The 26,725-nt window shown below is 40.8% G+C and overlaps 1 protein-coding gene across 3 annotated transcripts in view; it reads left to right on the top strand.

Moving 5' to 3' along the window:
* LOC149321475 (caspase recruitment domain-containing protein 19-like) overlaps positions 1-25,836 on the top strand; it is a 39,908-nt gene extending 14,072 nt beyond the window's left edge. For 2 of the 3 annotated variants that reach the window (XM_089498209.1, XM_089498272.1), the window contains exons 2-6: positions 7,869-8,011; positions 10,197-10,350; positions 18,880-18,939; positions 20,265-20,336; positions 23,981-25,836. In XM_089498209.1, coding sequence (XP_089354335.1) covers positions 7,869-8,011; positions 10,197-10,350; positions 18,880-18,939; positions 20,265-20,336; positions 23,981-24,096 — 545 coding nt within the window. In that variant the 3' untranslated portion in view covers positions 24,097-25,836. The remainder of the gene's footprint in view (positions 1-7,868; positions 8,012-10,196; positions 10,351-18,879; positions 18,940-20,264; positions 20,337-23,980) is intronic. The other variant, XM_089498344.1, reaches the window with a different exon arrangement.
* The last annotated feature ends 889 nt before the right edge of the window (positions 25,837-26,725 follow it).

A 26,725-nucleotide genomic window follows, 5' to 3' on the forward strand; every position in this document is an offset into this window, starting at 1 on the left:
GATTGGGTATGGTGGCAAATGGCTCAGCTATTTATTTAGATTTTTTGGAGGGGGGATATACAAATTTTCATTGTTAAAATATTCCCAAAACAGTTTACAACAATAAAGCAACACAATGAAAGCACTGGGAAATAAACAATTAAACTGTGATAAAATAGTAAAATAATCACCATTGGTGGCTGACAAAATTAGCAGTCAAAAATGCATGGACAAGCAAGCATGTTTTCATTTGTTGGAGACATTCCACACTAGGAGCATGGCTGATCTCAGGGGAGATCATTCTGCACGGCAATAGCTGCAGCAGAAAAGATCCACCTCTGCTCTGGGCTGAAATGAACACCACTAGGTCGTGGTACAGTCAGTGGCATCACTAAGGTTTGTGTCACCCAGTGATGTTGGGAATTGCCTTGGCCTCCACTTGCCTAACCAGACCACTGCTGAGGTGGGCACACTTTTTTTCTTGAAGGAAAGGCCTTCAGTGTCTGGGGTGGATACTGGGCGAGCGGGAAAGCCCCTTTCTCACTTGCCCAGTAGCGTGTCAGTCCTTCCGGGTGCACCACCCCACTAGGTGACACCCCCTTTGAGTACAATCCGCAGGACCTTCTCCTTGGAGCATACTGATTAGTGCAGTCCATACAGAAGAAAGCAGTCTCTGCAATGACCTGACTCTAAACAGTCCTCAGCTGATCCTATGAACCAACAGTAACACCTTGAGCATGATTCATTTGCTATGTGGGAGACAATACACAGTTTTAGACATAAGAGTCATAAAAGGAATTATAAGAAACCTCCACAGAGCTATCAGGCTACTGCATCCTGCACTTTCTGCTACTTCCAAAGGCATAGTACATGCAGATACAAAAAGAAGTATGATGTTGCTTACACTATAAACATTCTTTGTGGGTGAAACTAATTAGACTGCATGCATCTCTGTGTTCCATGAAAACAATGGATCTTTTTAGATTTCTTTCCCCAGTTATCATCTAAGATAGAAAATGAATTCTTTTATACTGATAAAATGCCCCTGCCTTTAACTTTTTTGTCAGTTTCACTGAAGTAGCCACCTTCCTTATCTGTTTCCATAGTGGAGTCTAAGATAAGGCTGAATTCATTTCAGTATCTAGTGCATTCAGAGTCTGCGATGGACTATTTTTACTGCTTCATGAGAGAATAAAGCTAAACATGGATTAAAAGATTATGGCCTGGATTTTTAACTATTTTGTTAATGTTGACAAAGACAGAACTGTTGCCAAAGCAAAACCCTAAAAATAAATGCTGATATGTAGTGATTTTTCAGAAATATTTTGGATCCATTTAGCTATTGGCGTGGGGCATCTTTATGCAAAACCATCCCTTTGGAGGAATATAGAATAATGGGGTTTTCAATAAAATTATCATACTGAGATTCTGGTGAGTCCTCCAGGACGACTGATAGATAGTGAAACAACAATTAATGTTAGTGCTGGTATGTGGACAAAGGTTGTTTTTTTTAAGAGTGGCTCTCATTGAATGAGAGCCACATCAGAAGAAGGAGAAGATGTGCTAATCACCCTAAAAAAACATGAAGAGGAAGAGCTGTAGGTTAGATCTGTACATTCTATAATGTAAGAGCACTTAATGCATAATTTTAATTGCATGGTTTTGTATAAGTAACCAGGCCAGCTCTTTTTCATAAATATTCTACCATAAATGTGCTTCAAGAATAAACACTTTTTAACTGTGCTTGTCTGGATTTTGAGCAGGGACTAGATTTATAACAGGGTAGTGTTTGTGGAAATTCTACCTTTACTGAATCTAAGTCACCCCACAATTGCTGTTTATTAAAAAAAATATATAAAGGAATCTTATCTGAAATCCCAGAGACGCTTACATTGCATAATTATCTGCGCAGTAAAAATGCAGTATTTTTAATGGGTCAGCACAAAGCTTCAGATAATGGTTGAAGTTGTTTGGAAGCATAATTTCAAAGCCTGTGGTTGTAGGCATAATTCTAGTTTCCTGAATTGTTAATTTAGGAAAGATTAACTTCTTTTTATTGCTAAAACAATGTGGTTTGTAACAGTGGATGCTGCAAAAACAAAACAAAGAACAACAATCAGGCCAAATGTGCAATGTTTTCTTGTACATTTGCAGCACTGTCCTATGAATTTTTATTCAGATGTATGTCCCCCTATGTTTAGTTCTCCCGAACATGTGTTCAGTTTTGGCCCATTTTTGGAAAATAGCACATGCCCGTATATCTGCAAACTACTGACAACTTCAGAATAACCATGGATATTTTATGGAAGAATTGTTATCCAAAAGGACTGCTTTTTTTTAACCACATGCCATTCATTGCAGAGAAGTTACATAAATCTGACTTGTGCTCTATGGCATAATGAGTATGTGTGAGAAATTGTTAGCAGTGATTTTTATGTCAGGACACACTGCTAATATGGAGCTTTTTGAAAGACATTTAAATATGCAGTTGTATTGGGAAATTCCAGAAGTAGAATACCACCAACTGTTCTTGTGTTTACCAGTATGTGTAGGATATTTTACACTACAAACGCAGGATGGGAAAGGGATGAGTCTCTGACCCAAGGAGCTTACAGTCTAGGTTTCTACAGTAAGAGGAAATACCAGAAGAAAGAAACAGCTTAGAAGCAAATGGACAGTTATTCTTGACATGTAGTTGTAGAAAATGATACATGAAACAATTGCAATCTTCATGCATATATGAGCTGCCAGCTTCTGTAAGGGCTTGTTTACACCTCGAGAAATGCCAAACTCACTCCAAAGCTGATACTGGTAATCTTTACAATGCATGACTATTTTCAGGGAGATGAGAACATTTTTTGCCCTTAACCCAGCTTTGCCCCAAACTAAGCAAAATCAGGGGGAAAGCCAGTGTTTCTCAGAAGTGACGGTGTACTGAGCTCTTGCAGGGAGCTACTTTTTTTGGCAAGGTTGCAGGAGTGGTAGAGGTGGAATAGTGCTTTGGACTGACCCCAGATTAAGTGGTTGGTGTAGACGCCCGAACCTTGTTGTTGGTTTTGTCTTTGCTGCAGCCATCAATTCTCAGTGACTCGTATGTGACATTTGACCTGATCTCCCAGAATCGTTATCCTTCCTTTTTCATCACAGTCTGAAACAAGAAGGCCATATAGCATCTCAACCAGGAAAGAATTATAGCAGAGAGTACTCTATAATGAAGTACATTAATTTTATTAAGTTGCACTGAGACAATGTGGAGACAATGCATTGCTTGCCATTAGAAGCATTAACTTTATGGGGTGAATGGTAATAGCCCAAAGGAAAACCAGTTGGATCTATGGAATTGCAAAACTTGTGCAGTGTAAGGAGATGGCCTTTTTCATTTTAATAGGAATGACTCAGGCTCTGAAAGAGCCATTACTTATTGCAATTGTTGGAGAATTTTTTAAAAAATGAATACTTCTTTGGTCCTATTGAAAAATCACATTATTAAAAAGAAAAGATATAGAATATGAAGGCCATGAAAGCTTAAAAGCACATCCCACATCCTGTTATTGCAGGAATCTCTGAATTTTAAAGCAGTGATTAGAAAACAACTTCATGTTTGGCTATATGAAGCACTTAAAGTACAATTTGAGATTGTGCCGAGGTTGGATTGCTGAGCAGTTTAAATAGTTAGGATTTGAAGGCAGATACAGAATTCTAATGTTCTTTATTTGGAAAGCATTTTGACCAATAGGCAATGTACTTAGTGTTGATGTCCTAAAATCTAACAGAGCAGGGATAACTTAATGACGGTAGTCAATCATCATTAATGCCCCAATTAGACTGCTGGAATACATTCTATGTGAGGCTGCCCTTGAAGATGACATGGAATTTGCAGCTAGTGCAAAATGCAGCCAAACACCATATAAAAACTATGGCCCTTATCACACTGAGGCTTACTGTTGCTAAAACGTTCCTGAAGCACGAAGGTGTGATAGCCAGTTGTGCTTCTAAATCATCAAGTCATCCCACTTCTCTCCCGTCCTCAAAGTATTTGCGGAGCAGCCATTTTTTGAATAACAGAAGTTCCGGTTATTCAAGAAATGGCTGCTCCGCAAATGTTTGAGGATGGGAGAGAATCCTCCAGCTGTCACACCTTCGTGCTTCAGGACACTTCAGGAACATTTTACCGACATTTTAGTGACAGTAAGCACCTCCGTGTGATAATCCCCTAAGTAAGACCAGCTTTAAAGGAATTGCACTTATAGTCAATGCACTTCCAGTCTAAGTTCCAGGTGCTGGTGATAACATTTAAAGCTCTCAGTGGCTTGGGACCTTTGAATCATAGAATCATAGAGTTGGAAGAGACCACAAGGGCCATTCAATCTGACTCCCTGCCTTACAGGAAATCACAGTCAAAGCATCCCCCACAGATGGCCATCCAGTCTCTGTTTAAGACCTCCAAAGGAGACTCCACCATACTTCAAGGGAGTCTGCTCCACTGTTGAACAGCTCTTACTGTCAGGAAGTTCCTCCTAATGTTGAGGTGGAATCTCTTTTCTTGTAGCTTGCATCCATTGTTCCGTGTTCTAGTCTCTGGAAAAGTGGAAAACAAGCTTGCTCCATCCTCAATCTGACACCCCTTCAAATATTTAAACAGGGCTATTATATCAACTGTTTATTCTCTAGGCTAATCATATCCAGCTCCCTAGGTCTCTCCTTATAGGGCATGGTTTCCATACCCTTCACCATTTTGGTCACCCTGCTCTGGACATACTCCAACTTGTCAACATATTTTTTAAATTGTGGTGCCCAGAACTAGACACAGTATTCCAGGTAAGGCCTGACCAAAGCAGCATTCAGTGGCACTATTGTTTCCCTTGATCTAGACACTGTATTTTTATTGATGCAGCCTAAAACAGCATTGGCCTTTTAGCTGTCGCATCACACAATTGACTCATGTTCAACCTGTGGTCTACTAGGACTCCTAGATCCCTTTCATATGTAGTCTTGTTAAGCCATTTTTCTGCACTAAGTGCAGTATCTTATATATCTCCCTGTCGAAGTTCATTTTGTTTGCTTTGGCCCAGATTGCTAATCTATTAAGGTCATTTTGAATTTTGATCCTCTCCTCTGTGGTATTAGCTACTCCTCATAATTTGGTATCATCTGCAAATTTGATAAGCATGCCCTCTATTCTTTCATCCAAGTCATTGATGAAGGTGTTGAATAGCACTGGGCTCCGGACAGAACCCTGTGGTACCCCACTGGTCACTTCTTTCCGGGATGAAGAAGAGCCATTGTTGAGCACCCTTTGGGTTTGGCCGGTCAACCAGTTACAAATCCACCTAACAGTCATTGTCTAGCCCACATTTTACCAGCTTGTCTGCAAGAATACCACGTATCACCTTGATACTTGAAGGAATGGGTTTTCCTATATATTCCTGCCTAAGGACTGAGATCTGATAGCACAGCTTTTCTCTTTGACACACCAGTGGATGCAGGACACAGTTTGAGGATGTGGAAGAAAGTCTTCTCTGTTGTGGTAAGGGATGCTGGAATTACCTGCAGTTTACCTTGCCTGTGGTAGATAGGCAGGCACATTAACAGTAGGACCAGCTCAAGCCTTTTTGCATTGTTTACTACAGGTAGACTGCTGCAACCTGGCACAGAAAGTCTTGTGTTTCTTCAGCCCCCGCCCCCGAAATCCTCTCAGTGTGGATGCTGCTAAAAAAAAGTCCTTTGAGCTAAACAGATAAGGAGGAGGAAAAGGGGGTCTGCACAGTCATAAAAAAGACTTCGTAAAAAGGTGCTTCTTTGTCAGAAGCTTTGTTAACTGATGTATGTGTGTAAACCATTACATGAGTGGCACATGAGTATTGCCTTAACGAGTCCCATTCATTCCAGTGGGTCTACTTTAACTGAGTCTAGTAATTATATTTAGTCCATGGCCTCATTCCCACTACCTTTTAAACCAGATCGTAAATCAGTTTGAACCAGTTCAAACAGCCCTGGTTCCCACTTAATCCGAATTACTGAAGCAATTCTGAGAGGGGGGGCCATGTACTAGACCCATTTAACCCGCATCTTTTTGACACTGATTTTTTCTGCTTCTTTTTCAATAAATCAAATCTGCACAAGTGTACACATGCAGATCAGAATTGATATAAATTTGTCCTTCATGCCTGAACAAGTGGATTATTTTGGAGAGAAAAATGTGATCAGGTGAAATGAGATTATTTTGGAAGGAAAAATGTGATTGGGGCAAATGTAGTGGGAACCACACTCCGCTGTCCAATCGAGCCATTGATTCGGATCACACACCTATTTATCTGTAAGTGGGAATGGGGCCCATGACCATATTTCTGAAATTATATCTTTTTTTTTTAGAGTCATCTTCTAAACAGGCCCAGGAGTAAAGTTGGCATGTCTATTTTTGGTTTTTTAAATATTAGACAGGTGGCAGGAAGGAAAGGGCCAGCATTTTAATTCTTTCCCACCCACTATGGTCTTCACCACCCCCATTGCTTCTATTCAGAGAACAAGAATCAGTCTCTGAGAAGCATTTTTGCTTATTAGTTATTTTGTAATCTGTTTGAGTATGGTCACTTAAATACTAGAAAGCTAGCATGGTGTAGTGGTTTGAGCATTAGACTATGACTCTAGACATCAGAGTTCGATCCCCTGTTTGGCCATCCAGACCTGCTGGATGAACTCGGGTGAGTCACACACTCTCATTCTCAGAAAACTCCATGATAGGGTTGCCTTAAGGTCAGCATATGTTGGAAACAGCTTGAAAGCACACAACAACAACAACAACAACAAATTTAACCTCTGTTTTACTAGATGATACTTGTTGCCAGGACAGGGGAATATTTTGAGGTCTATAGGGTATGTAGGGCTGGCCCAATATGTTTTGCTACCTGATGCAAAAGACCAGATGACATCCCATCCTCCTGATTCCCTGCACTTGTCTTTTTTTTAAAAGAAAGGGTGGGGGAGTGCATATTGTTGTGGATTTGTTTTTGCTGTAGGCACCACAAAAGTGGTTTAGGGCCACATATGGTTCATAGAACGTGTGATGCCCATCCATGGTTCTCATCCCAGGCCTAGCAAATGCCTGGCTCTGCCAGATTCCTATTCTGAATTCAACAGAGAAAGCCTGGCCACATATGTGCATTAATCCCTTTCTTACGCTTATACATACAATCCTATTGGTTTACCATGAAAAACCTAGTGCACTTAGTGTAGAATCATAGAAACATAGAGTTGGAAGAGACCACAAGGGCCATCCAGTCCAGCCCCCTGCCATGCAGGAACTCTCATCAAAACATCCCCGACAGATGGCCATCCAGCCTCTGCTTAAAGACCTCCAAGGAGGGAGACTCCACCACTCTCCAAGGGAATGTGTTGCACTGTTGAACAGCCCTTACTATCAGGAAGTGTAGAATATTAATGAAAAATCTGATCTGTGAAATCCCTGCTTTAGATCTCACTTCAGCCATTAAATTCAAGATATCACATTGCATCCTCTCATCTCCAGTGTGGGTATGAAATCTAATGCAGCACAGGTAAGAGTGTTAACTGATGACCTATAGATTAAACAAGAACTTTGCCTTACAGGGAAGTGGCGGGGTTTGTATTGAAGGTGGGTACTCTGAACACATGAAATATAGTGTATGAATGCTCTATATGTGTTGATTTATGTTTCTGTATGATTCTATTATTTCATGAGTGTCAGCCATGGTATGGATGCCTTCATATAAAGTTGGTTAAAAAATGACAACGTGTGTTTGAGGCCACACACAAGTGTGAATAATTTTGTATTGAAAGTGAATTAGTACTTACCTTAAGCTATGCTTTGTGCCAACTTGTGGTTTTTTAAATGTTATTTTCTGTTCTTGTAGATCAGACGTACTGTGATCGTTTACGGCAGGACATGGTTTTTCTAACAAGCCACAGCAGATTGAGTGAACAGCTGGTTGACAAAATCATCCTTCAGCTAAACAGAGTTTATCCCCAAATTCTCACCAATAAAGAAGCTGAAAAGGTAGTTGAAATAATGCTGCAGTTTCCTAGGTGTCTGGGGCTCTGTTGTGGGAAGACCTCCCTCCTTCCACTTCTGCTGGATTGTGCTGTTCTTCCAATGGTACTCCAGTGTTGGATCCTGTCCATTGGTCTGTACAGGTACATCAGGTGAAATCATCACAGCCACTTTTTGCAAGAGAAAAAATACCAAGTTTTCTCTGCTATGGCACTGTGGTGCAGTAAGTAGAAGTAGATTGATGCGGCAACTGGAGGAGTATAAGAGTTTGGCAAAAACAAGTTTTAAACCCAGCCTAATGGTGCTGTTTGTGGCTGTGTCTTTTTAAAATAAGTTTTAAAACACACACGCAACCATCAGCAGCAGCACAGACACATCCTTGTCCTTTCTGAAGCTACGTTTTGGGGCTTTGTTGCCTGCTTTTAGTACAAATAACTTTCCATTAATTTCCTTTTAATTTTCCTCTAAATCAGAGGTGAGGAATGTATATTCCTTCAGATGTTGTTGGACTGCAGCTCTCATAATCCTTCATCATTGACTATGTTAGGTATTTTATTTTATTTGTATTGCACCTTTCTGCTAATGTAAGACCCAAGGCAGCTCACAGATTTTTTTAAAAAAAGCTAAACACATAATATAATGAGAATGTTTTTTATAATAAAAAAGTTTAAAACCACAGAAAAACAATGCTAATTTTAAAATATTTAAAACATAACAGTGGAAATGAAAGAACAGCATCCCACATTAAAAGACCCTTCTACAGCAACCAGTTAACAGCTAAAAAGGTCTGGGTCTGCTGGTGGAAGGGAGTAAAGCCAGTCTATCCTCCTGTGGAAAAGAATTCCAGAAACTGTGAGGAGCCACCAAGAAGACCTTCCCATGTGTGTTCCCAGAAAAATGCCTATGAAAGTGGTGGAACTGAGGAGATTACTACATGTGGCTTTTAAACTGCAGTTATAATTGGAAAATAGTGCCTTTGGTAATGCCTGTTGCATGATGTCACCGACCCATAGCTGCTCTGTCTCTGAAGCATGATTAGGGCATCCCTTTTCATTGACAGGCAAAACACATCAACAAGGATGAAAACATGTTGTGCTACTGTCTCATTAGTCCTTAGGTGTGAAATATTGCTGCCAGGCAGTTCTGATATTAACAGTTACATGATGCCAGTGTCTCCTCCTTTCTCCTTATCCCTCCATCCTCCTTGCTATTCCCAAGCAAGCTATTTTTTTGCCCTATTTCTTTTTTTTAGTTTTAAAACTTAAATTACATTAGCATAAGTCCAGAATTGCATTAAAAAGTAAAAATAAAAGTAAAATTAAAAAATCCAGTAGGCACCCCATATAGTGCAGGAAGGCAGGGTTAAGGGGAAAGTCGAAGAGAGTGTGATGGCAGAAACAGTTGTGCTATTTCAGAGAAGTGTATTAATGGCTGCTTGAAAGCCAGTATGTTTCCATTTTTATTAACTAAAGTAAACTGCACGGAGAACAGCTCTTGTGATAATGTCCCGAGAGAAAGCCTAGGCTAGGACTAATGGGAGTTGCAGTCTGACAACATCTGGAGGGCCACATTCATCACCTTCTCTTCAGTATAGAATTGAACGTCTGAAGATATATAATATATATATTCATTATTTATTAATGTAAGCCCATAACAGATTAACACTGCTGTTTGTTTTTCCTTTAGTGTGTTGTTGATGTGTGCCTTCATGTTGTTTTCTAATTTATGGTGACCCTAAGGCAAACCTGTCATGGGGTTTTCCTGGCAGATTTCTTCAGCGGGGGTTGGCCATTGCCATCCTCGGAGGATGAGAGTGTGTTACTTGTCCAACGTCACCCAGTGGGTTTACATGGCTGAATTGGGATTCAAACCCTGGTTTCCAGAGTTCTGGTCCATTGCTCAAAGGGCTACACCATACTGGCTCTCTGATTTTCCTTAGGTAATGGAGAATCCCTTTACTGTATTCCTCTTTGGCAACAACATGATGTCATGTCAGTGAAGCACTATAAATGGTCCCTATGGAATCCCATACTCAGTTTCTATGTATGTTTAAATAAACTACAAAGCTAGCTTTGTACTCTTTCATATGCTGTAGTAGTGAGACAAAACTTGCCTTAACATTATGTTTGCTGTACTGAAATCCAGCATTTTCTCTTCTGTCTCTCTAATCAATGTTTTTTTCTCAATGTAGTTCCGAAGTCCCAAAGTTTCCCTTCATAGCCGGTTGTCAAACCTTATAGCCCACTTGCAGAAGAAAGGTGACAAACCGTGTCAAGAATTTTACCGTGCTTTGCAAATCAATGCCGAACAGCTGTATAACAACTTGCCAAGCAGGAAAATTCTAAGTAAGTTGGGGTGATAGCATCTTCCCCACACCAATCATTCTGTTACAGTGTTGTCTCTTCATATGTTCTGACTTGCTTCTTTTTAAGAACTAAGTGAAACTTCCTACATGCTGTTTCTTAGAAATACTCAAAGCTGCCTGAGTGATCTTGAAGCCTACTGTTTATTGGTATCTGTTGCGGGTGCATTTGCACACCAATAGGATGTTATTGAAATAAAGCAGCTTTTGGCTTTTTACAAATGTATAGAGTTCCTTTTATGAGCTATGAAAGATGGGTTTAGGAATAAAATGGTGGATTTGTTTAGGAAAAGATATCTCATGTCCAGCTTTGAGTGTTTCTAGTCCTCTGAGATTTTGGTGTCTCTGTTGTCAAATCAAAATGAGGCTGTTCAGTTTGTGTCTGAGATAATTGCAGAGAAAATATGGCAGCTACTTTGCTTTCTATAAGGGAGGAGTTTTGGGTATTTTCATGCTTTAGACATCTGTTTCTTTTAATATTTAAAAAGGAATGCAGTTGGTTACTGCTCATACACATAATATTTTCAATCATTTCTTTAAAAAAATGTATTATAATTTGATTTCCAGTTCTTCATATCTAAGGGCTCTTGATAATAGGTAATATTTAAACACATAGTCTTGAGTAACTCCAAACTACTTAATAGAAAGTTAAGTGAGAAAAATGTTCTAAGCAAACCACAAAGAATGGGCTATGGCTAGAGCAGGGACATAATCTAGATGCTTTGGGCTATAGCTCCCATAATCACTAACTATTGCTCATGCTGGCTGGAGTTTACATGAAGTATAGGCTTATGAGCTGCATCTTGTCCACCCCTACTCTAGTTACTTGGGATCCAGTACCTTCCCATCACAAACCTCAACACAGGGGAACATTGGAACAGTCCTGGAATTATTTCCATGTGTTGCATGCAAAGCAGAGAAACAAATAAATGAAGAACAGCAACCTATCTGCTGGCAGAAGCTCAGAAGTGCTTTGAAAATGTCAGAGGGCACAGACTCCAGAGCACTTTGACATCATGAAGGGACTGTACTGTAAGCCTGCTGAAGATCATCTGTGGGGTGTTCAGTTCAGAACTAACACCTCAAGGCATAGTTACTTGTTGCTACAAAACACTGGTAGGTTTAGCCTGACTTTGAGGGAAAGTATAGATAAATATTTCTGAACCTAGATAAAATATTTTTGAACCAAGGCAACTATCTTAAGATATAAGGCTGATGTGCATTTTACCAGTTTTGTGAGATTTGACAAAATCTCTCTCCATTAGCTGTTTTCCCCACTAAATTTACCAGGGCTAGGAAAGGAGTGAAGAAACACCTCTGTTGGTATCAGTGGAGAATTTGGGTGTATCCACATTGCACACATATTGTAGTTTGATAGGATTTTAACTGCAGTGGCTTCATCCTACAGAATTCTTGGATTTGTTGTATATTCTGGGGTGTAGGTTTCTCTCCCAGAAAGGTATAATAGCGTATTTTGAGCCATGCCAGAAAATTCTAAATCCTTCACCAAAGTACAAACCCCAAGATTCCACAAAATAGAGCCATGACAGTAAAAGAAGAATCAAATTGTTATAGCAATGTAGTGGGAATATACTCTATATCTCCTTTATAACCCCCATTCTGGTGGGAGGCGCAGGCAGGCAGAATTTAAGGAGGGAATTATTTAGATGAGGAGTTACACCTACCTTTGTATGGTGGTTCTCATCCACTTCAGGGTCTTGTGTGCGCTGTGTGCTTGCTTGGAAGGCAGGCAGGCAGGTAGGTAGTCAGTCCTCTGCTACATTAGGATCTTGCACACTTTGCCTACCCTTAATATAACTTTAGTTTAGTTTAGTTTGCTATTTTTGTCTTTGTTTTAGAGATATCTATAAAATTTGTTTGCTATTATGTTTGTTTAATAAAACACACACACACACAAACATATACACACCCTTCTGCATAACCGATTAATCATCAAATGCATGTTCAAATAAAAAGATCTATGCTTGCCAGCAAAAGGAGAGCAGAGAAAGGGCCAGCCAGGGTTCAGTGGGACAGTCCTCACTAGATGGGCCTGTTGCAGGGGTAGCACCTAGAGAAAGCCCCTGACTTAGGATTGCATCGAAATCAGTGCCTACTATCTAGTTAACATCCATGACACTTGTGCAGCCCCATGCTAGATGCAGTAGTAACAAAATTTGCTAAGGCTGAAAGAAATTGCATTTCCAGTGAGCTGGAATATGCTGCCTCAGAGTGTGGTGAAGTCTCCTCATTTGGAAGTTCTTAAACAAAGGCTGAATGGACATCTGTTGGGAGTGTTTTGATTTGTATATTCCTCCATGGTAGGGAGCTGGATGGCCTTTGTGGTATCTTCAGACTCTATGATTCTGTTATTCTATGACCTAAAATTAAAGCTTGAGATCTGGGAAAAACCATCCAGTGTAAATCAAATGCCCCAATCTCTTAACCATACAGGTTAGTGGGTGTGGGATGTGACATCACATATTCCCCTGTCCCCAGTTTCTCTGCCTTTATAGGTGAATTGATTCTGCCTTTCCCAAGATAGCTTTGAGCAAGAGTAAAGCTATTCCTAGCCAACTAGGTTCCTTCCTAATGAAAGTTCACAAGATGCTTTCAGAGTGTTGTGATGGTAGTGCCTCTAATTAGCGTTCACCACAGTTAAGGCCACAGGGATGCTTTGATTTGGATTTCCTGCATGGCAGGAGGTTGGACTGGATGGCCCCTGTGGTCTCTTCCAACTCTATGATTCTATAAGGTAAGGAAAAGCATAAGCTTTTCAGCCCATGCCATTTTGGAGCTGTATCTGGGGGAAGGAACATTAGTATTCAACAGATTTTTCACTTCACAGCAAGTTATTTGTCAGCACAGAAAGGAAAATCCACTCTGATTTCAAGGTAGGATTGTTCTAATAAGCACACTGCAGGTAGCAGAGGTGAGTCATAGATGGACTATTCTATCCTCTCTTCTTATAATTTGCCAGTATTTGGTTCTGGCGGTGTTATTACTCTCAATGTATGCATTATCTCACTTCTGTTGATTTAAAAGGCATTCCCCTCTCCTGTGGTGGCTGTGATAAAACTCAAATCAAATAGACTTAGTTCCTGGCATATCATTTTAGCTGAAACAGCATCAAACACAACAGCATGGGGTCACTCTCTGAACTGCTGGATGTGAAAGAAAAAAAATTCCTTGGTTCCTAATTTTCACTGCTTTGTAGGTACTATGTGGAAGTAGTTATTACAGTCTAGGGGGCTTGTGTAACTGATTTTTTAGATCAGAATAGATGAGATCTGAATAGATGGCAGAATTCTTAGATGATTTGGCAACACCTGTAAAAAGTTTCTTTTTGGACTACACCTCCCAGAATCCCCCAGCTAGCATGGCCTGAACTAGAATGTGGGAGTTACAGCCCCCAAAAGTGATGTTTCTACATTCTTTCTTCAACATTGAAATCTTCTCAATGTATTTAGGATTACTTTTTAATAATCATAATCTGTTCAATGTGTTTAGAATTTTATTTTAGTAATTGTCCTGGTCTTTCTTCAAGGAATTCAGATGAACAACAACTTTTGAGGCAGGCAGTGAGTGAGAGAGAAAAAGAGAGATAGTAGGTTGCCCAGTGAGCTGAGGGTAACTCTACTCATTCTATGATGGCAGAGCGATGTTTGGCTAAAAGGGTAAGCTTAACATTGCAGTAAATCACAGCTCTTTTATAGGAACACCTGTTTTATATTTATACTTCCAAATATCCATTTATATCATTCATAGATTTACATTTGGAGATGTAGGGGCTTTATAGTGGTGTTCATACGACACATGCCGAAAGGAATGCCAAAAAGTGTTGCCATTGTGGCAGTGGTGCCTTTTTGCCGGCTCCGAAAGGAGGGGCATTTTGCTGTTTCTTTTAGAGCTGGCAAAGCACCGGATTGGGGCTACAGCATGCAGTTGCTACAGCCCCAATCCAGTGCAGAAAGGGGAGGCATATAGCCCTGTAGTCTTCAAACAGAAAAGTCATAGGTGTACATCTAAAAAATAAAATGTGTGAGGAGGACTCCCTGAGTGGAGATTCCTCTGCTTTAGACCAGCTTTCAAGACTTTTCTGTTGTCAACCTGATGCCCTTTGGATTTTAAGAAAATTCCCATAAGCTCCCAGTCAAAATGGCCATGGTCAGATATTGTGCAAGCTGTTGTCTAAAATAGCTGGTGGGCACAAAGCTGCCTGTTGTTGTAGCCAAAAGCTTTCTTAGAGGCAGAAATAAATTCTTAAAATTCACTGCTGGAGGTATTGACTGTATCCTTGATGCTGGCCGTTTTTTATTCATGGCAGGATGGGAATGATGTGGCCCTCTGTATGTTGTAAGATGACAAGTCCCAGAAATCCTTGACATTAGGTTTGCTGGCAAGGACTTCTGAGATTTGCAGTCCAGCAACATCTAGAGGGCAACATGATACCTACTATCCTCCAATTTATGGAACATTGGTGATGCTCTAGGATTTGCAGTCTTGTAAATACTTATTAGGAGAAAGGTCCACAGAGAGTCAGTACAGATGGCTCTAAAGGGGCAACTTAATGCCACCCTTTTGATTACCATATTAGGTCCACGGCAACTACACACTCTGGCCCCTCTCTGGCATTTTTCCAGTCCCAAAAGAATCAGCAAAATGCCACTCCTATTGGGGGCAGAAAAAAGCTGTCCTTTCTGTTGTGGCGGGGTCATTTCTGTGCTCCTGCAGTGTACGGCATAAATGACGCATCACCAGAGCCTTGCAACGCTGCTCACCATCTGGTTGGGTGGGCAGTGTGATGCCAGCTTGGGCATAATACCCTCATGCCGCCCCCAAGCCGACATATTATGATGGTCTGTTTTGCCCCTGAATTGCTTCCAAGTAAATCTGTAAAATATTGCACTATTAGTCCTATACCCACTTACCTCAGATAAAGTTTCTTTGAATTTAATGGAACTGACTGAGCATATATATACATACATATATAATTTCTTCCAAGTGCAGTACTATTGGGAAAAATTAGCCAACAGCTTTGACTCTGGTGATAATAAAATATCCAGTTGCTTCCATTTAACATGTTTCTTTGTGTCATGGAAAAGATTAATACAGGAGCTGGCTACATGTTTAGTACAGAAGGCCTGGTACAAATAAATCACGGACTGGATGGTGTCAGCTAATTTCAATCATTAAATCAATATATTATTAACAAAGTTTGCTAATGGAAAGCCATAGCCAATAGTGGATGGATGTATTTATTCTGTGATGGCTTTTGTGCAGCTTTCCATATTGCTAGATCATCCAAATGCAAGCACATGTGACTTCAAGAGCCTGCCTGCATACTTTCCGGAACTCTTTTTACTCCCAGATTTCCATAACCATCTAGTACTGGAAAGTAGTTGTGGTTCAGCAGTAGTTGTGGTTCAGTTGCGGTTCAGCATGATTAAATAAAAAGGCAAAAGTATCCTTCAGCTGCAGATACATAAAAGCTTCTTTCAAAATATGAGCTTTAAGCTTTTGGTTGTTTGTGCTACATAACTCTACTATACTTTATGCAAAAGGGTCTAGTAGCACTGTTGAGACTAACTGAAAGAAAGAAGCTGGTACCATGTGCTTGTCGTAGACATTAGTCTAGTTCCTCAGACGCAAGTCCACGAAAGATCATACTACCAATTTCTGTCTTCCAGTTAGGCCCAAAAGTACTACAAATTCCTTTGCATATTGAATTCCCAGACTAACACAGCTATGCCTTTGAATTGTACTGTACTTTGTACTGCATGCTGGGACAATCTACAGTACTTGTTACATAGCAGCTGCTTCTATTGAAGTTCCAAGGTTGTAAAGCACTGATGGGTTTCAGAGGCAGTTTGCATTGGGAAGAGGCAAAAGGCTGTAGTTAGCCTCTCCCTTGTTCGTTACTCTTTCTCCTTCTCCCAACTGCTTTTGCCCTTCCTAGTATTCCAAAACTTATGTTTTATTTTCAAACATGGAACTGAACCCCTGCATGGTAGAAATAGGAGGGGGATTTGATGTGAAAATGCAGCATTTTGGGGGGTGGGTGGGGGATGCTTGAAAAATGTGCAAAATGCTATCAAAAACAGGCATTTATATTTTCAGCACTTGATGTGCATAGTCTCAGAGTCTAAATATTTGAGGTCTCTACATGGTACATGTGTTTGTTTGATATGAAGGAAAACAGGCCTTTGTTTTCTGGCATCTGAATTAATCTTTGTCATGCTATATAATCTCCACTACTTCACATCCCACCCTCTTTGAATTAAAAGTCTATTCAAAGGGGGTGGGTGGGAATGGGAATCCTTTTCCATTCAGTATTCAGAAACAGGTTACATGTGGCTAGGTGGAGCATAACACTTCTGCTGAAAGTTGCATACAAATGGAGCTGTAGGTACAACTGCACATTAAAAATCCATGGAAAATACCATTAGCTATAACCTGGCTAAACAAATCAAGAAGAAATGAATAGTACAGGGGAGGGGAGCATTCTCTTTTTAACAATGACAACCTTTATAAAGAGAACCCTTTTAGAACTTAAATAGTTTTTAGGCCCAGCTTGAAATGACAGAACATTCCTCCTAATTCCATGTATTACCATTTTGGTACATGAAGCTCCACAAAGTCAGTAGCTTTTGACACCATGAGTTTTTGACCTACACAAATCTTCCAGTATGTAAACTGAAAGAAAGAAGTTGGCAGCATGAGATTTCATAGACTTCAGTCTACTTCCTCTGATGCATTTGATGGAGTGAAAAGCAGGGACAGACCTATATAAGTGATTTGTGTGTGAGAATGTCAATTCAAATTCAACATCCTTTGCGTGTGGAAATGAAGTGGCAAGTCTAGTTTCAACAGTGGTCACTTGTGGACAAAGTCAGTAAGGAAGCTGTTTCCTGCAGGTAAGGAGAGTGGATACGTTTGGAAAACAGAGAGGGATGTGATGAACAGGCCAAGGGCGCTCTCATGAGGATGGAGGTTAGATAGTATTGAAGTGTGAATAGTGTGCCAAGAAACTACAGTGGACCCTTGCCTTATGCGGGGATCCATTCTGGACACCACCACCCCCACCCCCACGTAAGGCGAATTCTGCCTATGCTCAAGCCCATTCATTTAAATGGGGCTCGTGTGCACGGCGGTGTGCGCATGGCACGGGCGTGCACCCCATTCATCTGAATGGGATGTGCCACCCCTTGTGCCCCTTGTGCTTCCTGCAGTTTGAGCGCGTGTGCTCAAAGCCGTGTTTAATGTGGGCACACTGTATTATCTTTGTTCAGCCCATTGCTGCTGGACTGTGGTCTGTGGATAAATTCCAATTTTGTTGTTTCTCTTTCCAATCTCTGTTTGTAGTTCTTTTGTTCAAGGACCACTGTCCTGAGGTCTGAAATGGAATGCTCAGGGAGACTAAAGTGTTCTGCCACTGGTTTTTTGTATTTGCATTCCTAATGTCTGATTTATGTCCTTGTGGTACAGGGACCTCGAGGCTCTAAAGACTGGCATTAAGGCCAGCCTGTGGGTGGAGTCGGGGTGTGGCGTTCACATGACGCATGCCCTGACTCCGCCCCCAGTCCAGTGTGACACCACACGGCGCACGGTATCACGGCACTCCTCTGCCTGCTTCTACATGACACAATGCCGAAGGAGCGTGGAAGAGCCACACACCTGCGGCTATGGCACCCTTTCCGGGGCACAAAGGAAAGGCAAGATCGGGGCCTTGGCATGTAGTTGCCACCGCCCTTATGCAGTGCTAAAAGTGGTGGCCTGTAGAGCCCCTTCATTTCCATATACAAAGGATTCTGAATTTGAATTGACATTCTCTCACACAAATGACTTATATAGGTCTCTTCCTGGTTTTCCACTCCACCAAATACATACTGGGTTCCTTCCTTGGCAGATGTTCTGGGATTCATTGGTTGATGAACCAAGTGGCAGTGTTTTAAAGCCACCTTCTTGCATCCACATGATGAACTATTTTCTGAAAACCATGGATCTGTGGTTGTGTATACAGTCAGCTTACATGAAAATATAATAAGAAGTAGAAGATTGCTGTATTTTGTTCAGCTCTTATTTCTTTAGTAATTATTTCTACCTTTTGCATTGCACTGTATTTCTTTAGTAATCACTTTTGTTTGATCAAGCCACTTCAGCTGAAGGCCACATCTCTCTCCTCATCCCAGCTACTTAGTAACCTTTTGTGAAAGCCCACAGCTACAATTTTTGAAAGCTCCTGGAAAGAGCAAACTGATTTGGCAAAAATTCTGGGTGGAGGTAGTCAGCAAGTGAGGCTTCTGAATTCCATGCAGCCCCACCTCCCCGCAACTTCCCTTTCTAATTTGAGCACTAGCATAATGTGTGGCAAAGGTTTAATAGCCATTATTTCATATTATGATATTTTTTGAAAAAGCAGTGATTTCTTTCTTTCCACTTTGCATGATTTGCTTCAGTGTGTAAGCCTGAATACAACACTAACTCTTTGGTGTGTTGCTTTTGTTTCTAGAAACCTCAGATTCCACAGGGATAAACCCTGAGAAGGAGCAATATATTCTAAATGACAGGGGTAAATAATATGTATCAAGTCTTGTTGGCTAAATCAGTGTTAGCTAGTAAGCTTAACAAGGAGTAGAATGCATGTAATTGTTATTTGTTTCCATAAGATTAAATTTAATGTGCTTGCTCAGGACATGTAATTTGACTTTTTTAAAAAAAGATTAATTTATATAAGTGTATTGAAGTTTTTTTAAAAAAAGAAGTAATTTCTGGATTGTTTGAACTGATCATCAGATGTGATAAAATCTACATTTTCTAGGAGCTTAGTAGAATCAGGGTGCAAGCACCACTGAAACAAGCAGGTGCTGTACAGGTATTGTTTGTTACAGTTAAGCTTGCTGAGTGGAATGTCCTAAGGGACTGTGCCCATGATCACCAAAACCCTAACAACAATGGGGCTGCAGATTCAAGGTCTAGTAAGCCAGTTGTGCACTGTCATGTTTGAACATCTGCATAGGTTTTATTAGCCTTCTAACATGGACAATGTCACATTCATATGAAGTCCATCTCCATGTTAAGTCCACCTGTACAGCTGCTGAACATGTTTGGAGAGCATCTGGTTTTTCAAATCTGTGCAAGAGATAAGATTTAAATGGATCTGTGAATAAAATTTCAGTTACCTGCCCAGCAGAGCTCCCTCACACTCTTGTTCTCCTTTGGAGCCTCTTGTGTCTCTTTAAAGCAAGAAAGCCAGAGGGAACCAAGGCAGCCACATTTCTTATTCATGCTGTATCATGCAAATACAGCTGGTTGCTGAGGTTATCATCTCCTGAAAGCTGTATACTTGGCTCCTTCTCCATTCTAAGAAACCCCAGGCATTATTATAAAGCACATTAATTTGATGTAAAATTGGGGTTGCATCCAGCAACCTTCCCCTGACCTATTCCTCCCTAATCATACCCAAAGGTGTCTATCCTAGGGATGTAATGAATTTTTCTTATCCCTGGTGAGAATATGCCTTGGCTCATCAAAACATATTGAGAAAAGTGTTAAGTGCTGCAAGACTTATAACATGTAGCTTAATGACAAGGTAGATTTATTTGGTATTTTCTTTCTTTTTTTTTTTCTTGGAATGGGCTTTTTCCTTGCATAGTGCAAGGAATAAAGGTATTCATGATCAATAGTTGTAATACAAAATAATTGCTGTGTGAAATAGTAATAATATGTCACAGTGCATGAACCACAAAAACAAATATAGTTATTCCAGTTATATTTGAATCAGTGTAGTCATGCATAGTAACAAAGACTGTAGTCAGTGATCCATTAATTTGAATATTTAACTTGACTGTTTCACTGCTTTTTTAATAAACAAATTATTTCTCTTTTTTTCTCCAGGCCCAACGTTCTTCCTTGCTTGCTTCAGTGTTGCTGCAGGTTTAGCATTCTTCATGTATTGCTGTAACCCAGGTAATAGTCTGAGACCTTTCTTTCTTTCTTTCTTTCTTTCTTTCTTTCTTTCTTTCTTTCTTTCTTTGCAGGTGGGCTTCTTTATCTTGTCCTAAAACATGTTTTGGAAGCTTTCCAGTATCAGGAGCAAGAAGGAATGTCTTAGAAGTGGTTGACATTTGGGACCCCAATGACATATGTCACATAATTCATGGTTACACATTTTGGGCAAGGTTGATAAAGTTCTTTATAAACCATATGGAACCTGGAAAGATTGGAAGGAATCATATGGTTTGCATATATACTTGTGATCTTTTGTTTCACCAGCATATGGTGGATACCCCCTTTTCAAACAGACGCCCCCTCACAACTAACACCAAGTTTATGGCATCTATGTAGAAGGAGGTATCCAGGTACCTACTTTTGAACAAGCACACTCACATGTACAACTCAGATTTGTGGCATGGGGCACAGCCCTATGACCAATTGGTGTCTACAAAGCAGAGAGCTCTCGCACACAATCCAGTTGCAATTTTATGACTGGGAAAAAGAATGAACTTTTGTCCTCCTGGAAGTGGAGCACAGGAGCTCTTTAGCAGAAAATTTCCAAGTACCAGACAAGACAGAGTCATGACAGTTAGAGTGGTATCAAGCTGCTATTACTGTATAGTGTGAATACGTTCTGATTATGTACTTATCTCCTTAGACACATAAGCCACTACTGATCATAGAAGTAAAAGCATTCAAACTTTCTCAGAGGCTGTGCAGACTACCCCTAAGGGGTGGCCTGCTGCCACCTCCACCTGCACTGGATCGGGGCTGTGGCAACCGCACACTGCTCCCCCGAACTGGCATTTCCATGGTGCAAAAAGAAGCTACAAAAAGTGGTTCCTTTTTGCACCCTGGAAAGGATGTGATAACTGTGGCCCTGTGGCTTTAAGACCCTCCTTTTGCACTGCATTATGTAAACACAGCAGCAGAGGAGCACTGTGATGCCACGCACCTAATAATAATAATAATAATTATTATTATTATTATTATTATTATAGGATTTATTTATATGCCGCCCAATCACTGGGAATCCAGGCAGCTTACAACAGAGGGGATAATAGACGGTTCCCTGCCCTCAGGCTTACAATCTAAAAAGACACGACACAAAAGGAGAAGGGAATGGTTGGGGGGGGGCATCAGGTCCAGCATTCTTCTCTCCCTCTGAAGCCTGGACCAAGGCAGATGGACTGGAGGGAGGGCTCTTCTTCTTCAGGCTAGCCCTGATGGAGCTGGGCCAGCCTATTCTCTCCCTCACAGGCCGAAAGGTGATTGTTAAGGAGGGAGGAGCCTCTTTCTTCAGGCTAGCCCTGATGGAGCTGGGCCAGTCTATTCACTCCCTCACAGCCCAAAAGATGACAGTTAAGGAGAAGGAGCCTCTTTCTTCAGGCTAGCCCTCATGGAGCTGGGCCAGGCTATTCACTCCCTCCCAGGCTGAAGGATGACAGTTATGGAGGGAGGAGCCTCTTTCTTCAGACTAGCCCTGGTGGACCTGGGCCAGCCTATTCACTCCCTCCCAGGCTGAAAGTTGACAGTTATGGAGGGAGGAGCCTCTATCTTTAGGCTAGCCCCTGATGGAGCTGGGCCAGCCTATTCACTCCCTCCCAGGCGAAGGATGACAGTTATGGAGGTAGGAGCCTCTATCTTCAGGCTAGCCCTGATGGAGCTGGGCCAGCCTATTCACTCCCTCCCAGGCCGAAGGATGACAGTTATGGAGGGAGGAGCCTCTATCTTCAGGCTAGCCCTGATGGAGCTGGACCAGCCTATTCTCTCCCTCACAGGCCGAAAGATGACAGTTAAGGAGAGAGGAGCCTCTTTCTTCAGACTAGTCCCGATGGAGCTAGGCCAGCCTATTCTCTCCCTCACAGGCCAAAGGATGACAGTTAAAGAGGGAGGAGACTCTTTCTTCAGGCTAGCCCTGATAATGCTGGGCCAGCCTATTCTCTCCCTCACAGGCCGAAAGATGACAGTTAAGGAGGGAGGAGCCTCTTCCTTCAGACTAGCCCCGATGGAGCTGGGTCAGCTCCATATGGAGGGCCATGTGGCATCACGCCACCATGGAGGCAGAGTCCGGCCGGGCATCGTTTGGACATCATGCCCCAATTCTGCCCCTAGGCTGGCCTTAATGGCTGGTCTGCACAGCCCCTCAGATATCTTTGGGACTAATAGAAAAACAAACATGGTTCTGTGGTCATTGTAGCTTCATCAGAACTTTGTTTTTGACAGGAAGCACAAATGTTTTAAGGAGGTTTTCCCTACCCAGTTCCATATTGTGGAAAGAAAATTTGACTCCAGTTATGTATTTTCATGGTACTGCCCTCCCCAACTTCATACCCTCTATGTTCATGTTTAATGATTTTTACTGTTTTAACTATGCTGTTTTAATCTATTTTAATGTTGGTATTATTTAATTATTTTTAAACTTTTGTAATAAATGTTTTAGCTCTGTCTTTTTTCAATATATTGTAACCTGCCTTGAATCCTACTGTGGGAGAAAGGTGGGATCTAAATCCTGGAAATAAATAAATAAATAATAGATGTGTAGGAATGCATTCCCTGCCAACTCAGCCAGTATTGGTCTGGCTCTGTGGAAATGATAAGTTTTGTAGTCCAACACTGTAGACATCCAACTGCTGCAATCTGTAAAGGACTCTGTTAGGTACTCTTTTGCTCCTGCATTCAAGCATGCATAATAAGGAATGTTTGAAAAGGACTGTAGTCTCAGTTCAGTTTACTTCTTATTTGGACACTATCTTAAGTTTCTGTTATTCTACTGAAACATTGTGGCTTTAAAGATACTGCCTTTCTCTTGCCATGTACCTTGTTGTCATTGTAATTTAGAAGTATTGATTTTTACATCCTGTAAAAACATTATTTTAGCATGTTACTGCAGCGATTCATGCTTTAGCAGTCTTGGGAATAGTCCTCTTTCTTTATGCTAAAAATGAGTTGGATTTCTGTTCAAACTAGGAAGATAAGACCACTGGGAAAGATATTTAAAACATGAAAAAAAGTTAATATGCTTGTGTCCAACAGTTTGGTCACTGGAGCTCTGGAGTTGTTTTATAGTTCACTGAAAGTTAGCTAGAAGGGATTATTTGAATAAAAATTCCATTTATGACAAAAATAACCTGTTAGCTTTATGAATTACATTCCCTTTTACAATATGGAGCCAATTCACACTGCAGAATTGTGCTTTTATTCCCCTTTAACTGCCATGGCAACATCTTATGAAATCCTGGGATTTGCACTTGGGAGTGAGGCAGTTAGCATTCTCAGCCAGAGAGCTCTAGTGCCTCTCCAAACTATAAACCCCAGGATTCAATAGGATAGAACAATGGCAGTTGAAGTGGAATGATTGTGCTTTAATTGCTTAGCATGAATGTGTTAGACAATTGCAGTCAGCCTCAGCCAGCATGTTGTACGAAGATTACGGAAATTATATCTGAGGAGTATCGGATCGTGGAATGCTGGAATGCTGTCCTTCGGAAAAATGTGAGTCAGATGTTTTGTGTCAAACACCATGACATGAAAGAAGACCTTCCCTTTTTAATGATTGCTCCTCTGACTCATTTTTTTCTCTTTTCCACCCCACTTTGGGTTTTGTTTTATTCTAGATTCAAAAGTCCTGGGAGGAGCCAAAAAGGTTTTGGGGTTTTCCCCAATCATCATAGGAAGACATGTGAGAAACATTTGCATGCTATACATGGAAGACTCATCAAGGAAACAATAAGAAGAAATCACTTTGTGGTCTAGTGTCAAAGGTCCACACCAATGAAAAAGCTACATTACAAAATGATATCTTTTTTATACCAAAGATATAACTAAGACTACAATCCTATACACACGCAACACGAAGTAAATCCACTGAAACCAGCAGGCCTCAGTGTCTGAGTAAACATGCATAGGGTTGTGGTCTAAGTGGCTTTAACAGTGTCTATATTATGCTTCAAAGGGCTTTCCAAAGGTCAAGTATATGTGCCTTTTACTTGTGAGAGTGGATTATTTTATTTTTGTACGAATGTATTTTAAACTATTTATCACTTTGATAATGTAGGTGTTTTGTGGTTTGTTTGTTTTTTAAATAGAGGCATTTGAACAAGCCCTCAATTGCTACAAAGTCTTAAAAGTCCAATCAGGGCTATTTGTTGTTGGCCTTGGTTTAGAGGGACACACAGAGAGAGTGGTTTCCATTCCAGAAAGAGCTGTATTATTGCTGAGGTTTGTCCTCAACATTGGGGCATGTTGTGTGAGGTCCCTGAGAAAGAAGAGAGGAGATTGTCTGGATGTTCATGTAGGTAATTGTGAGTTCCACATGGGAGCTCTCCTGTGCCTCTCTGCTTGATGACGAACAATCAGAAATATTCCAGTTATTACAAATGCAAATTCTATCTCTATTTAAGCATCATAAAAACAAGTTGAAGAAACACTTAGGAAGAAGGGGATCATACTAGCTCCACTCCCTTCTTATGCATTCCCATTGTGAATGGTGGCTTCCTGAAGGGACAAGTCTTCTTCTTCTGTCTGTGGAGCCTTTCCAAGTTGTTTTGGAATACTGGGAAGTTAATGTCCCAGACTGTCTTTCTAACTGGTAAAACTACACAGATGGAAAATAACACAGCAACAGTCTAGCATGCTCTTTCTCCCAGAAACACAATTTCATAGGGCCTCCATGTGCCTTTTATGTTACTTCTGATGTAGGTATATGTTGTAGACATGCCTAGTGCATCACTTCCTCCATTGGCAACTGAGGGTGGGGTTCTTCTGTGTTAAAAAGCAGCACACACGGGTTTAAGTAATGGCCTTTTTTGAGCAACACTTGAAAGCTATGAGCAGCACTTGAAACAAATGAACCCAAAGCCTTATTGAAACATGGAACATGTAGCTTTACTTTTAAGCATCAGTACTGTCTGTTCTTTCTGTTCTTGGTACACTCCAGGAATTCAGAGTGACATAAATAACTCAGGCAAAAGAAAAGACTGTCATAGATATGTGTTTGTTAGTCCAGCTGGGCAAGATTTCATACCATGCTAGTTTCTTATGTCAGTTTCTAAAAACACCATTTTAATGTGTGAGAAGGAATTCAGGAAGATGCAAATCCCTGGCTTGCTTAAAGTTAAACTGGGAGAAGAAGAGTTGTTTATTTTAAGCCCATTAATTTCTGTACTCATGGCATCAATAACAGTGATATTAATATGATACATACCCCCAAGTTCCCATCCTTTTTCAGAACCAAATGAAGTTGTACCTTCTGCATGCATGGCTATAGTGTCAATCCATTTAATTGTTTATCTCCATCTCACTCTTATAAAACCTATGAGCTGGTTAACAGTAGAGACTGCTGGAGCAGTACAGTCAGCCTTTCTTATACATGGATTTCTTATAAACGGATTCAAGCATGCATGGTTTGGAAAAGGTTTTAAAAAAGTATAAATTTCAAATATCAAACCTTGATTTTCCATTTTTTATAAGGGACACCATTTTGCTATGTCATTATATTTAATAGGACTTGAGCATCCACAGATTTTGTTATACACGGGGGATCCTGGAACCAACCCCCAGCGTATAACAAGGTCCCACTGTACTTGTGTTCTAAAGCTGCACATGACCATTGGCATGCCTCACAAATTCCATCTTTCCCCCTGAATGATAATTCTGTAACATTCCTCATCTCTGAGTGGGCTACATTCCAGAAGACTTGCCATTCTAGTCTGTTGCAGCAAAATCAATGGAAGGTCTTGTAGCAAATTAAAGGCAAACCAGTTTATTATGACAAAAGCTTTGGAGGACCTTCATACATCTGATGGACAGTAGTCCGTGCACATTTATGCAACCATTTGGTAGTCTTTAAGGCAACACAAGGCTCCTTGTTGTTTCTTTATCACACATAGTCGTTTTTCACACATGGCTACAGTATTCTTTAGAGATGACCTACAGTCTCAGTTTAAAGACCTCCAGAGAAGGAGAGCCCATCACTAATTCTGAGGCAGTCAGTTTTCAGCTTCAGGAAATCCTGGTCTCTGGAACAGCAGAAAACAAGCCAACTTGATCTCCTATATGCTATTTGAAGATGGCTATCATGTAACTTCTCAATCTTCTGCTTTCCAAGCTAAATATACACAACTCCCTAAGCTGCTCCTCTTAGGCCTTGGTTTCCAGAGTTTTTACCACTCAAGAGTGCCCTTCTCAGGACAAATAGGCATGGAACAGACTGCACAAAAAGGGCAGCTTGCCGGCACCTCCTTTTCCGCCACCAGGAAGCCACAGCGGATAAACCGCATGGTTTCCTGCTGGCAAAAAAAGAACCCGCAAAAAGCAGGTTCTTTTTGTGGTGCACTTCTGATGTCTGAGTGCGCCAATGC

This window comes from Sceloporus occidentalis, unplaced genomic scaffold, assembly GCF_023333645.1.
Source record: "Sceloporus occidentalis isolate IW3139 unplaced genomic scaffold, rSceOcc1.0.p SCAF_1, whole genome shotgun sequence".
NCBI lineage: Eukaryota > Metazoa > Chordata > Lepidosauria > Squamata > Phrynosomatidae > Sceloporus > Sceloporus occidentalis.